The sequence below is a fragment of the Salvelinus alpinus genome, chromosome 34, assembly GCF_045679555.1.
Source record: "Salvelinus alpinus chromosome 34, SLU_Salpinus.1, whole genome shotgun sequence".
NCBI classification, from domain to species: domain Eukaryota; kingdom Metazoa; phylum Chordata; class Actinopteri; order Salmoniformes; family Salmonidae; genus Salvelinus; species Salvelinus alpinus.
Window position 1 is genome coordinate 222,501 of NC_092119.1, and position 13,467 is coordinate 235,967.

The 13,467-nt window shown below is 47.6% G+C and overlaps 2 protein-coding genes across 6 annotated transcripts in view; one reads left to right on the top strand and one right to left on the bottom strand.

Moving 5' to 3' along the window:
• The window catches only part of mrps26 (mitochondrial ribosomal protein S26), a 197,241-nt gene that overhangs the window by 151,523 nt on the left and 32,251 nt on the right, over positions 1–13,467 (bottom strand). The gene's annotated exons all lie outside the window — the stretch shown is intronic.
• LOC139563512 (lysyl oxidase homolog 3B-like) overlaps positions 1–13,467 on the top strand; it is a 69,381-nt gene that overhangs the window by 42,038 nt on the left and 13,876 nt on the right. For 4 of the 5 annotated variants that reach the window (XM_071382225.1, XM_071382226.1, XM_071382222.1 and 1 more), the window contains 3 exons: positions 30–210; positions 5,997–6,151; positions 8,607–8,777. In XM_071382225.1, the coding sequence (XP_071238326.1) occupies positions 30–210; positions 5,997–6,151; positions 8,607–8,777 (507 nt within the window). The remainder of the gene's footprint in view (positions 1–29; positions 211–5,996; positions 6,152–8,606; positions 8,778–13,467) is intronic. The other variant, XM_071382223.1, reaches the window with a different exon arrangement.

Below are 13,467 nucleotides of genomic sequence, written 5' to 3' on the forward strand. Positions count from 1 at the left end.
CTGTGTCCCTTGCTCTCCTCTCCCACCAGAGCACGGTGAGGCTGAAGGGTGGTGCCAAGCTGGGTGAGGGCAGAGTGGAGGTGCTGAGGAACAATGAGTGGGGCACGGTGTGTGACGACCGTTGGACCCTGCTGTCAGCCAGCGTGGTGTGCAGGGAGCTGGGCTTCGGATCCGCCAAGGAGGCTCTGACTGGGGCTCGCATGGGAGAAGGTGAGGACTGAGCACTGTCTACTAGGTCGATGGATTTGTGCAGATGCTTGGTGTAGTGGTTACACTCCCAGAACAGTCACATATACGATGTCCAACTTAAGACCGGGGTTCAAACCCTGTGTCCCCTTCCCACTGTTCATCTTACAATCTCTCCCTTTGACTTCCAACTTGTCTCTATAAAGTGTTAAAACACCTAAAACATGTGTATACACAGTGCCTTCGGGAAAGCATTGAGACACCATTACCTTTCCCACATTTTGTTTTACGTTACAGCCTTATTTTAAAATAGATTAAATTGTTTTTTTCCCCTCATCAATCTACACATAATACCCCATAATGACATCACAATACCCCATAATGACATCACAATACCCCATCATGACATCACAATACCCCATCATGACATCACAATACCCCATCATGACATCACAATACCCCATAATGACGAAGAAAAAAACAGTTTTTTAGAAAATGTTGTTAATTTATAAGAAACTGAAATTTCACATTTCCCTAAGTATCAGGACCTTTCACTCAGTACTTTGTTGAAGCACCTTTAGCAGCGATTACAGCCTTGAGTCTTCTTGGTTATGACGCTACAAGCTTGGCACACCTGTATTTGGGGAGTTTCTCCCATTCTTCTCTGCAGATCCTCTCAAGCTCTGTCAGGCTGGATGGGGAGCGTTGCTGCACAGCTATTTTCAGGTGTCTCCAGAGATGTTCGATCAGGTTCAAGTCCGGGCTCTGGCTGGGCCACTCAAGGACATTCAGAGACTTGTCCCAAAGCCACTCCTGTGTTGTCTTGGCTGTGTGTTAGGGTCATTGTCCTGTTGGAAGGTGAACCTTTGTCCCAGTCTGAGGTCCTGAGCGCTCTGGAGCAGGTTTTCATGAAGGATCTCTCCCTTGATCCTGACTAGTCTCCCAGTCCGTGCCGCTGAAAAACATCCACACAGCATGATGCTGCCACCACCATGCTTCACCATAGGGATGGTGCCAGGTTTCCTCCAGACATGACGCTTGGCATTCAGGCCAAAGTGTTCAATCTTGGTTTCATCAGACCAGAGAATCTTGTTTCTCATGGTCTGAGAGTCCTTTAGGTGCCTTTTGGCAAACTCCAAGTGGGCTCTCATTTGCCTTTTACTGAGGAGTGGCTTCCGTCTGGTTATCCTTATGGAAGGTTCTCCCATCTTCACAGAGGAACTCTGGAGCTCTTTCAGAGTGACCATCGGGTTCTTGGTCACCTCCCTGACCAAGGCCCTTCTCCCCCGTTTGCTCAGTTTGGCCGGGCGACCAGCTCTAGGCGGTTCCGAACTTCTTCCATGTAAGAATCATGGAGACCACTGTGTCCTTGGGTACCTTCAATGCTGTAGAAATGTTTTGGTACCCTTCCCCACATCTGTGACTCAACACAATCCTGTGTTGGAGCTCTATGGACAATTCCTTCGACCTCGTGGCTGTTCGCTGTGACTTTCACTGTCAATTATGGGACCTTATATAGACAGGTGTGTGCTTTTCCAAATCATGTCCAATCAATTGAATTTACCACAGGCGGACTCCAGTCAAGTTGTAGAAACATCTCAAGGATGATCAACGGAAACAGGATGCACCTGAGCTCAATTTAGAGTCTCATAGCAAAGGGTCTGAATACTTATGTAAATAATTGGTTTTCTAATGTAATTTATTTTTTATAAATTTGTAAAAATGTCTAAAAACCTGTTTTCGCTTTGTCATTATGGGGTATTGTGTCCATTTTATTCCATTTTAGATTAAGGCTCTAATGTAACAAAATGTGGAAAATTCAAAGGGGTCTGAATACTTTCCGAAGGCACACATTCCTAATATTGAGTTTCACCCCCCGTTTGCCCTTTAGAAGAGCCTCAATTGACTCCAATGTGTTAATGATGTCTTTTGGGCTCCCGAGTGGCGCAGCGGTCTAAGGCACTGCATTTCAGTGCTTGAGGCGTCACTACAGACACCCTGGTTCGAATCCAGGCTGTATCACAACCGGCCGTGATTGGGAGTCCCGTAGGGCTGTACACAATTAGCCCCTACATCGTCCGGGTTTGGCTGGTCATTGTAAATAAGAATTAGTTCTTAACTGACTTGCCTAGTTAAATAAAGAAGAATAAAATAATAATAATAATTGATACACACAGGGAACTGTTGGGCATTAACCCAGCAGCATTGCAGTTCTTGACACACTCAAACCGGTGTGCCTGGAACCTACTACCATAGGCACTTACATATTTTGTAAGGCACTTACACTTACATATATCCATGTCTCAATTGTCTCAAGGCTTAAAAATCCTTCTTTAACCTGTCTCCTCCCCTTCATCTAAACTGATTGAAGTGGATTTAACAAGTGACATCAATAAGGGATCATACATTTCACCTGGATTCACCTGGTCAGTCCATGTCATGGAAAGAGCAGGTATTCTTAATGTTTTGTATACTCTGTGTAAACACAGTACCTGTCAAAAGTTTGGACACACCTACTCATTCAAGGGTTTTTCTTTATTTTTCATATGTTCTACATTGTAGAATAATAGTGAAGACATCAAAACTATGAAATAACACATGGAATCATGTAGTAACCAAAAAAGTGTTTAACAAATCAAAATATATTTTAGATGTTAGATTCTTCAAAGTAGCCAGCCTTTGCCTTGATGACAACTTTGCACACTCTTGGTATTCTCTCAACCAGCTTCACCTGGAATGCTTTTCCGACAGTCTTGAAGGAGTTCCCACATATGCTGAGCACTTGTTGACTGTTTTTCCTTCACTCTGCGGTCCAACTCATCCCAAACCATCTCAATTGGGTTGAAGTCGGGTGATTGTGGAGGCAAGGTCATCTGATGCAGAACTCCATCACTCTCCTTCTTGGTCAAATAGCCCTTACACAGCCTGGAGGTGTGTTGGGTCATTGTCCTGTTGAAAAACAAATGATAGTCCCACTAAGCGCAAACCAGATGGGATGGCGTATCGCTGCAGAATGCTGTGGTAGCCATGCTGATTAAGTGTGCCTTGAATTCTAAATAAATCACAGACAGTGTCACCAGCAAAGCACCCCCACACCATCACACCTCCTCCTCCATCATCCGTTCACCTCCTCTGTGTCTCACAAAGACACGGTGGTTGGAATCAAAAATCTCAAATTTGGACTCATCAAACCAAAGGACATATTTCCTGGTCTAATGTCCATTGCTTGTGTTTCTTGGCCCAAGCAAGTCTCTTCTTATTATTAGTGTCCTTTAGTAGTGGTTTCTTTGCAACAATTCAACCATGAAGGCTTGATTCACACAGTCTCCTCTGAACAGTTGATGTTGAGATGTGTCTGTTACTTGAACTCAATGAAGCATGTTTTTGGGCTGCAATTTCTGAGGCTGGTAACTCTAATGAACGTATCGTCTGTAGCAGAGGTAACTCTGGGTCTTCTTTTCCTGTGGCGGTCTTTTTGAGAGCCAGCTTCATCATAGCGCTTGATGGTTTTTGCGACTGCACTTGTAGAAACTTTCAAAGTTCTTGAAATTTTCTGTATTGACTGACCTTCATGTCTTAAAGTAATGGTGGACTGTGGTTTCTCTTTGCTCAATTGTGCTGTTCTTGCCATAATATGGACTTTTTATTTTACCAAATAGGGCTATCTTCCGTAAGGTGAATGCACCAATTTGTAAGTCGCTCTGGATAAGAGCGTCTGCTAAATGACTTAAATGTAAATGTAATACCAACCCTACCTTATCACAACACAACTGAATGGCTCAAACGGATTAAGAAGGAAAGAAATTCCATAAATTAACTTTTAACAAGGCACACCTGTTAATTGAAATGCATTCCAGGTGGCTACCTGGTTGAGAGAATGCCAATAATGTTCATTTGTTTTTAACACTTTTTTGGTCACTACATGATTCCATATGTGTTATTTCATAGTTTTGATGTCTTCACTATTATTCTACAATGTAGAAAATAGTTTTAAAAAACTTGAATGAGTAGCTGTACAAACTTTTGACTGGTAGTGTATATATATTAGTGGTATTACACACATCGACCATGGTGAGATGTTTCCTTCTTTTTATTTAAAATAAATGTCATAGGAGGTTGGAAAGAAATATGCTTTTGGTAATGATTTCTCCCAAAAATGTATTCAAGTGTTTGTTGTGGTTTCCCTAAGAACAAAGTAATTCCAGTAGACCTAAACCACTGTCTTCCCAGACTGCTTCCCACAAAGCAATCTGTGTTCAGCAAAAATCTGCTTTTAATTTATCTCACTTTTATCTCAAGCCCTTATACTTAGTCTCACAATGAAGTGTTTTACCCTGTTCTTTACCTCACAATGGAGTGTTTTACCCTGTTCTTTACCTCACAATGAAGTGTTTTACCCTGTTCTTTACCTCACAATGAAGTGTTTTACCCTGTTCTTTACCTCACAATGGAGTGTTTTACCCTGTTCTTTACCTCACAATGAAGTGTTTTACCCTGTTTTACCCTGTTCTTTACCTCACAATTAAGTGTTTTACCCTGTTCTTTACCTCATAATGAAGTGTTTTACCCTGTTCTTTACCTCACAATGAAGTGTTTTACCCTGTTCTTTACCTCACAATGAAGTGTTTTACCCTGTTCTTTACCTCATAATGAAGTGTTTTACCCTGTTCTTTACCTCACAATGAAGTGTTTTACCCTGTTCTTTACCTCATAATGAAGTGTTTTACCCTGTTCTTTACCTCACAATGAAGTGTTTTACCCTGTTCTTTACCTCACAATGAAGTGTTTTACCCTGTTCTTTACCTCACAATGAAGTGTTTTACCCTGTTTTACCCTGTTCTTTACCTCACAATGAAGTGTTTTACCTTTACCTCACAGTAACTATGTGAGCTTATTACAGTATTATAGACATTATGACCTGGGATTTCCTATAGTCTTCTATTTAGAACCCCTTACAGTATTATACCTCATTCCCATGCTGTATTTATTTATCTAGTTCCTTTGCACCCCAGTATATCTACTTGCACATTCATCTTCTGCACATCTACCATTCCAGTGTTTAATTACTATATTGTAATTACTTCGCCACCATGGCCTATTTATTGCCTTAACTCCCTTATCTTACCTCATTTGCACTCACTGTGTGTAGACTTTTTGTTTTCTTTTGTTCTACTGTATTATTGACTGTATGTTTGTTTATTCCATGTGTAACTCTGTGTTGTTGTTTGTGTCGCTTTATCTTGGCCAGGTCGCAGTTGTAAATGAGAACTTGTTCTCAACTCGCCTACCTGGTTAAATGAAGGTGAAATACAAATACAAATAAAATAAAAAATGGCCTGGGATTTCCTATGATCTTCTATGTGGAAGAACCCCTTACAGTATTATAGACACTATGACCTGGGATTTCCTATGATCTTCTATGTGGAAGAACCCCTTACAGTATTATAGACACTATGACCTGGGATTTCCTATGAGTACCACTGTCTTTTAAAATGCTTTTGGATTCGTTTAAGGTTTTCTACACATCTTGACACATAACGTTTCTTACAGCAGTGTCTTTCTGTGTGTGTGTGTGTGTCTGCCTGTCTGTCTGTCTGTGTCTGTGTCTGTGTCTGTGTCTGTCTGTCTGTCTGTCTGTCTGTCTGTCTGTCTGTCTGTCTGTCTGTCTGTCTGTCTGTCTGTCTGTCTCTGTGTGTGTGTGTGTCTGTCTGTCTGTCTGTCTGTCTGTCTGTCTGTCTGTCTGTCTGTCTGTCTGTCTGTCTGTCTGTCTGTCTTTCTTTCTTTCTTTCTTTCTTTCTTTCTTTCTTTAGGGATGGGTCCTATCCACATGAACGAGGTCCAGTGTCTGGGGACGGAGAAGTCGATGTGGGACTGCGGCTTTAAGAACATAACGTCAGAGGACTGCCAGCATGTAGAAGACGCCGCTGTGAGGTGCAACACGCCATACATGGCTCTGGAGAACTCGGTCAGAGACTAACTATTACATTTAAACTCAGTTCCGTTCCATTCTGTTTAATGAACAGTTAGTGTCATCTCCTGTTTTACTGGAAATACGTTGTACCTGTAGTTGACAAGATGATGTTCTTGTGATCATACAAGATATACCACATATTAACTAGTATAAACTAGTAGCGCTGAAGATCCGCGTTATAGCGTGATTGAAATTTAAAGGGAACATTTGATCGAGCTGACCTAATACAGTGTTTTACCGTAATACAGTGTTTACCCTAATATGGTGTTTACCCTAATACGGTGTTTTACCGTAATACAGTGTTTTACCGTAATACAGTGTTTTACCGTAATACAGTGTGTTACCGTAATACAGTGTTTACCGTAATACAGTGTTTTACCGTAATACAGTGTTTTACCGTAATACAGTGTTTTACTGTAATACAGTGTTTACCGTAATACAGTGTTTTACCGTAATACAGTGTTTTACCGTAATACAGTGTTGTACTGTAATACAGTGTTTTACTGTAATACAGTGTTTACCGTAATACAGTGTTTTACCGTAATACAGTGTTTACCCTAATACAGTGTTTTACCGTAATACAGTGTTTTACTGTAATACAGTGTTTTACTGTAATACAGTGTTTACCGTAATACAGTGTTTTACCGTAATACAGTGTTTACAGGACGTGGGAACATTGCCTTTCAATTTAAATTGTGCTATACTGTGGATTTTCAGCACTACAGATTGAATCTAGGCCTAAGTAAAAGTTAGTTAAGCAAATTGGGTGGTTGGGGGGGGGGGTATTATATTTACTGTGAATTTTTAACAGTTTATTGACCAGCGATGTGTTGATAGATTCCCGATCGGGCAGAAGTGCTTGCTGCAGTAATGCTCAATACAATGTTAGTAGTATTGTGATGAGAGATGTAAAACCTGGACGCATCCTGACTATGTGATGTGTGTAATGACATCCTTTACTCTCATCAAACACATGTCTTTAACAATACATAACAATAGATGCATTTAACAATAGAGGCCTTTAACAATATATAACAATACATGTCTTTAACAATACATAACAATACATAACAATACATGCCTTTGACAATACATAACATTAGATGCACAACAAAGAGCTTCAGAAACCCTTAACCTAAAGCATAGCACCCAATTAGTCCCGTTCAATAGTAGTGCACTATATAGGGAATAGGGTTCTATAGGGCCCTGGTCCACTATATAGGGAATAAGGTTCTATAGGGCCCTGGTCTAAAGTAGTGCACTATATAGGGAATAGGGTTCTATAGGGCCCTGGTCCACTATATAGGGAATAGGGTTCTATAGGGCCCTGGTCTAAAGTAGTGCACTATATAGGGAATAGGGTTCCATAGGGCCCTGGACTATAGTAGTGCACTATATAGGGAATAGGGTGCCATTTGAGATGCAGCCATAGTATGTCTACACTCTTAGAAAACAAGGTGCTACAGTGCATTCGGAAAGTATTCAGACCCCTTGACTTTTTGCACATTTTGTTACGTTGCCGCCTTATTCTAAAATTGATTAAATAAATAAAAATCTTCATCAATCTACAGACAATAAACCATAATGACAAGGTGAAAACAAGTTTTTAGAAATGTCTGCAAGTGTAATTTTTTTTTTTTACTATTTACATAAGTATTCAGACCCTTTGCTATGAGACTCAAAATTGAGCTCAGGTGCATCCTGTTTCCATTGATCATCCTTGAGATGTTTCTACAACTTGATTGGAGTCCACCTGTGGTAAATGTAATTGATTGGACATGATTTGGAAAGGCACACACCTGTCTATATAAAGGTCCCACAGTTGACAGTGCATTTCAGAGGAAAAACCAAAGGAATTGTCCGTAGAGCTCAGAGACAGGATTGTGTCGAGGCAAAGATCTGAGGAAGGGTACCAAAAAATGTCTGCAGCATTGAAAATCCCCAAGAACACAGTGGCCTCCATCATTCTTAAATGGAAGAAGTTTGGAACCACCAAGACTCTTCCTAGAGTTGGCCTACCGGCCAAACCGAGCAATCGAAGGAGAAGGGCCTTGGTCAGGGAGATGACCAAGAACCCGATGGTCACTCTAACAGAGCTCCAGAGTTCCTCTGGAGAATCCATTGAATACATTTTAGAATAAAGCTGTAACGTAACAAAATGTGGGAAACAATCAAGGGGTCTGAATATTTTCCGAATGCACTGTATCTGGAACCTTTCCACAGAGGGTTCTACATGGAACCCAAAAGGGTTCTACCTGGAACCAAAAAGGGTTCTACCTGGAACCAAACAGGTTAGCCTATGGGGACAGACGAAGAACCCTCTTGGAACCCTTTTTTCGAAGAGTGTGGCTAAATGTCCTGTATTCAGCCAGACCATACTTCCCCCATCTCCGCACTCATACTCGTACACACCCGCCCTCCGCTTCCTAACCGGTCTGCCCAACCACAGATCCGCCTGACAGGGGGCCGTACGCGGTATGAGGGGCGGGTGGAGGTGCTGAGCACAGAGGCTAACGGGACCAGGAGCTGGGGCCTGATCTGTGGAGGGACCTGGGGCACCAAGGAGGCCATGGTGGCCTGCAGACAGCTGGGGCTAGGCTACGCTAACAACGGCCTGCAAGTAGGTGTATTAACCAAGCTAACGGCTAGGCTACGCTAGCAGCGGCCTGCAAGTAGGTCTATTAGCCAAGCTAACTGCTTTTCCACTGCTAATATAATATGCTTAAACCAGGTTATAACCATGGACTACAAGTACCATGAATCTCCATCCTCACTTACCATGGCAACTATGGAACACACGTACATCCCCTCAACCAATCATGATATTACATGAATCCCCTCAACCAATCATGATAATACATGAATCCTCTCAACCAATCATGATAATACATGAATCCTCTCAACCAATCATGATAATACATGAATCCCCTCATGATAGTGTAACGAGTCAGATATGGTCCGCGTACCTCTCACTCGGGCACCCACCGTCTTAAACCATTAGACCGGTGGTATTCAAAGCTGGGTAATTGCAGTGCGGTCGTCAAATTTTAAAACCAAAAATGCAGAGTACCGATCATTTTATGGGACAATATGCAAACTCCATTCCATATTGAGAAAGATAATTTAAAAATAAAATTTTATTGAGAAAATGTATGTATTTGTTCTCTCAATTATGATAGGAGAGATGAAAAAAATTCCGGCCCCAGAAATTCTGGTGGAAAAAATTAGGTCCTCACTTAAACATTTTGAATACCACTGGTTTAGACTAAGCCTAAATCCCGCAACCCCACCACCCCACCCCATTGCTGGGGGGGATGAGCCAACAGCCAACCATAACATGCCAGGTGGCGACACCTCATTGGTTCTCCCAACCCACCAGGAAGGAACCAATGTGGCTCCCCCGCTCCATGACTCACCCTGACATGTTCATTCTGACATGTTGTTCTATGAGTCTAATGACTAATGCTGCTGCATCTGCAAACCCCCTGGCCCTCAGGACTGACATGTAGTTCTATGAGACACTGGGCCCTCAAGGACTGGTGTTTGACACGTGTGGATTGGAGCAGTGTTTCCCAACACTGGTCCTCCAGTACCCCCAACACCCTGGTCCTCCATTACCCCCCAACGTCCTGGTCCTCCATTACCCCCAACGTCCTGGTCCTCCAGTACACCCCAACACCCTGGTCCTCCAGTAAACCCCAACACCCTGGGTCCTCCAGTACCCCCCAACACCCTTGTCCTAAAGTACCCCCAACACCCTGGTCCTCCATTACCCCCCAACGTCCTGGTCCTCCATTACCCCCAACGTCCTGGTCCTCCATTACCCCCCAACACCCTGGTCCTCCATTACCCCACCAACATCCTGGTCCTCCATTACCCCCCAACACCCTGGTCCTCCAGTACCCCCCAACACCCTGGTCCTCCAGTACCCCCAACACCCTGGTCCTCCATTACCCCCCAACACCCTGGTCCTCCATTACCCCCAACACCCTGGTCCTCCATTACCCCCCAACACCCTGGTCCTCCATTACCCCCCAACACCCTGGTCCTCCAGTACCCCCCAACACCCTGGTCCTCCATTACCCCCCAACACCCTGGTCCTCCATTACCCCCCAACACCCTGGTCCTCCATTACCCCCCAACACCCTGGTCCTCCAGTACCCCCCAACACCCTGGTCCTAAAGTACCCCCAACACCCTGGTCCTCCATTACCCCCCAACGTCCTGGTCCTCCATTACCCCCAACGTCCTGGTCCTCCATTACCCCCCAACGTCCTGGTCCTCCATTACCCCCAACGTCCTGGTCCTCCATTACCCCCCAACACCCTGGTCCTCCATTACCCCCAACACCCTGGTCCTCCATTACCCCCCAACACCCTGGTCCTCCAGTACCCCCCAACACCCTGGTCCTCCATTACCCCCAACACCATGGTCCTCCATTACCCCCAACACCCTGGTCCTCCATTACCCCCAACACCCTGGTCCTCCATTACCCCCAACACCCTGGTCCTCCATTACCCCCCAACACCCTGGTCCTCCATTACCCCCCAACACCCTGGTCCTCCAGTACCCCCCAACACCCTGGTCCTCCAGTACCCCCAACACCCTGGTCCTCCATTACCCCCCAACACCCTGGTCCTCCATTACCCCCCAACACCCTGGTCCTCCATTACCCCCCAACACCCTGGTCCTCCATTACCCCCCAACACCCTGGTCCTCCAGTACCCCCAACACCCTGGTCCTCCATTACCCCCAACACCCTGGTCCTCCAGTACCCCCAACACCCTGGTCCTCCATTACCCCCCAACACCCTGGTCCTCCATTACCCCCCAACACCCTGGTCCTCCAGTACCCCCAACACCCTGGTCCTCCATTACCCCCCAACACCCTGGTCCTCCATTACCCCCAACACCCTGGTCCTCCATTACCCCCAACACCCTGGTCCTCCAGTACCCCCCAACACCCTGGTCCTCCAGTACCCCCCAACACCCTGGTCCTCCATTACCCCCAACACCATGGTCCTCCATCACCCCCCAACACCCTGGTCCTCCAGTACCCCCAACACCCTGGTCCTCCAGTACCCCCCAACACCCTGGTCCTCCAGTACCCCCAACACCCTGGTCCTCCTGTACCCCCAACACCCTGGTCCTCCATTACCCCCCAACACCCTGGTCCTCCAGTACCCCCCAACACCCTGGTCCTCCAGTACCCCCAACACCCTGGTCCTCCAGTACCCCCCAACACCCTGGTCCTCCAGTACCCCCCAACACCCTGGTCCTCCATTACCCCCAACACCCTGGTCCTCCATCACCCCCCAACACCCTGGTCCTCCAGTACCCCCAACACCCTGGTCCTCCATTACCCCCCAACACCCTGGTCCTCCAGTACCCCCAACACCCTGGTCCTCCTGTACCCCCAACACCCTGGTCCTCCATTACCCCCCAACACCCTGGTCCTCTAGTACCCCCCAACACCCTGGTCCTCCTGTACCCCCAACACCCTGGTCCTCCAGTACTCCCAACACCCTGGTCCTCCAGTACCCCCCAACACCCTGGTCCTCCATTACCCCCAACACCATGGTCCTCCATCACCCCCCAACACCCTGGTCCTCCAGTACCCCCAACACCCTGGTCCTCCAGTACCCCCCAACACCCTGGTCCTCCAGTACCCCCCAACACCCTGGTCCTCCAGTACCCCCAACACCCTGGTCCTCCATGTACCCCCAACACCCTGGTCCTCCATTACCCCCCAACACCCTGGTCCTCCAGTACCCCCCAACACCCTGGTCCTCCATTACCCCCCAACACCCTGGTCCTCCAGTACCCCCCAACACCCTGGTCCTCCAGTACCCCCAACACCCTGGTCCTCCAGTACCCCCAACACCCTGGTCCTCCAGTACCCCCCAACACCCTGGTCCTCCAGTACCCCCCAACACCCTGGTCCTCCATTACCCCCAACACCATGGTCCTCCATCACCCCCCAACACCCTGGTCCTCCAGTACCCCCAACACCCTGGTCCTCCAGTACCCCCCAACACCCTGGTCCTCCAGTACCCCCAACACCCTGGTCCTCCTGTACCCCCAACACCCTGGTCCTCCATTACCCCCCAACACCCTGGTCCTCCAGTACCCCCCAACACCCTGGTCCTCCAGTACCCCCAACACCCTGGTCCTCCAGTACCCCCCAACACCCTGGTCCTCCAGTACCCCCCAACACCCTGGTCCTCCATTACCCCCAACACCATGGTCCTCCATCACCCCCCAACACCCTGGTCCTCCAGTACCCCCAACACCCTGGTCCTCCAGTACCCCCCAACACCCTGGTCCTCCAGTACCCCCAACACCCTGGTCCTCCATTACCCCCCAACACCCTGGTCCTCTAGTACCCCCAACACCCTGGTCCTCCAGTACCCCCAACACCCTGGTCCTCCATTACCCCCCAACACCCTGGTCCTCCATTACCCCCAACACCCTGGTCCTCCATTACCCCCAACACCCTGGTCCTCCATTACCCCCAACACCCTGGTCCTCCATTACCCCCCAACACCCTGGTCCTCCATTACCCCCCAACACCCTGGTCCTCCAGTACCCCCAACACCCTGGTCCTCCATTACCCCCCAACACCCTGGTCCTCCATTACCCCCCAACACCCTGGTCCTCCATTACCCCCAACACCCTGGTCCTCCATTACCCCCCAACACCCTGGTCCTCCAGTACCCCCCAACACCCTGGTCCTCCATTACCCCCCAACACCCTGGTCCTCCATTACCCCCCAACACCCTGGTCCTCCAGTACCCCCAACACCCTGGTCCTCCATTACCCCCCAACACCCTGGTCCTCCAGTACCCCCAACACCCTGGTCCTCCTGTACCCCCAACACCCTGGTCCTCCATTACCCCCCAACACCCTGGTCCTCCATTACCCCCCAACACCCTGGTCCTCCAGTACCCCCAACACCCTGGTCCTCCATTACCCCCCAACACCCTGGTCCTCCAGTACCCCCCAACACCCTGGTCCTCCATTACCCCCAACACCCTGGTCCTCCATTACCCCCCAACACCCTGGTCCTCCAGTACCCCCAACACCCTGGTCCTCCAGTACCCCCCAACACCCTGGTCCTCCAGTACCCCCAACACCCTGGTCCTCCATTACCCCCCAACACCCTGGTCCTCCATTACCCCCAACACCCTGGTCCTCCATTACCCCCCAACACCCTGGTCCTCCAGTACCCCCCAACACCCTGGTCCTCCATTACCCCCCAACACCCTGGTCCTCCATTACCCCCCAACACCCTGGTCCTCCATTACCCCCC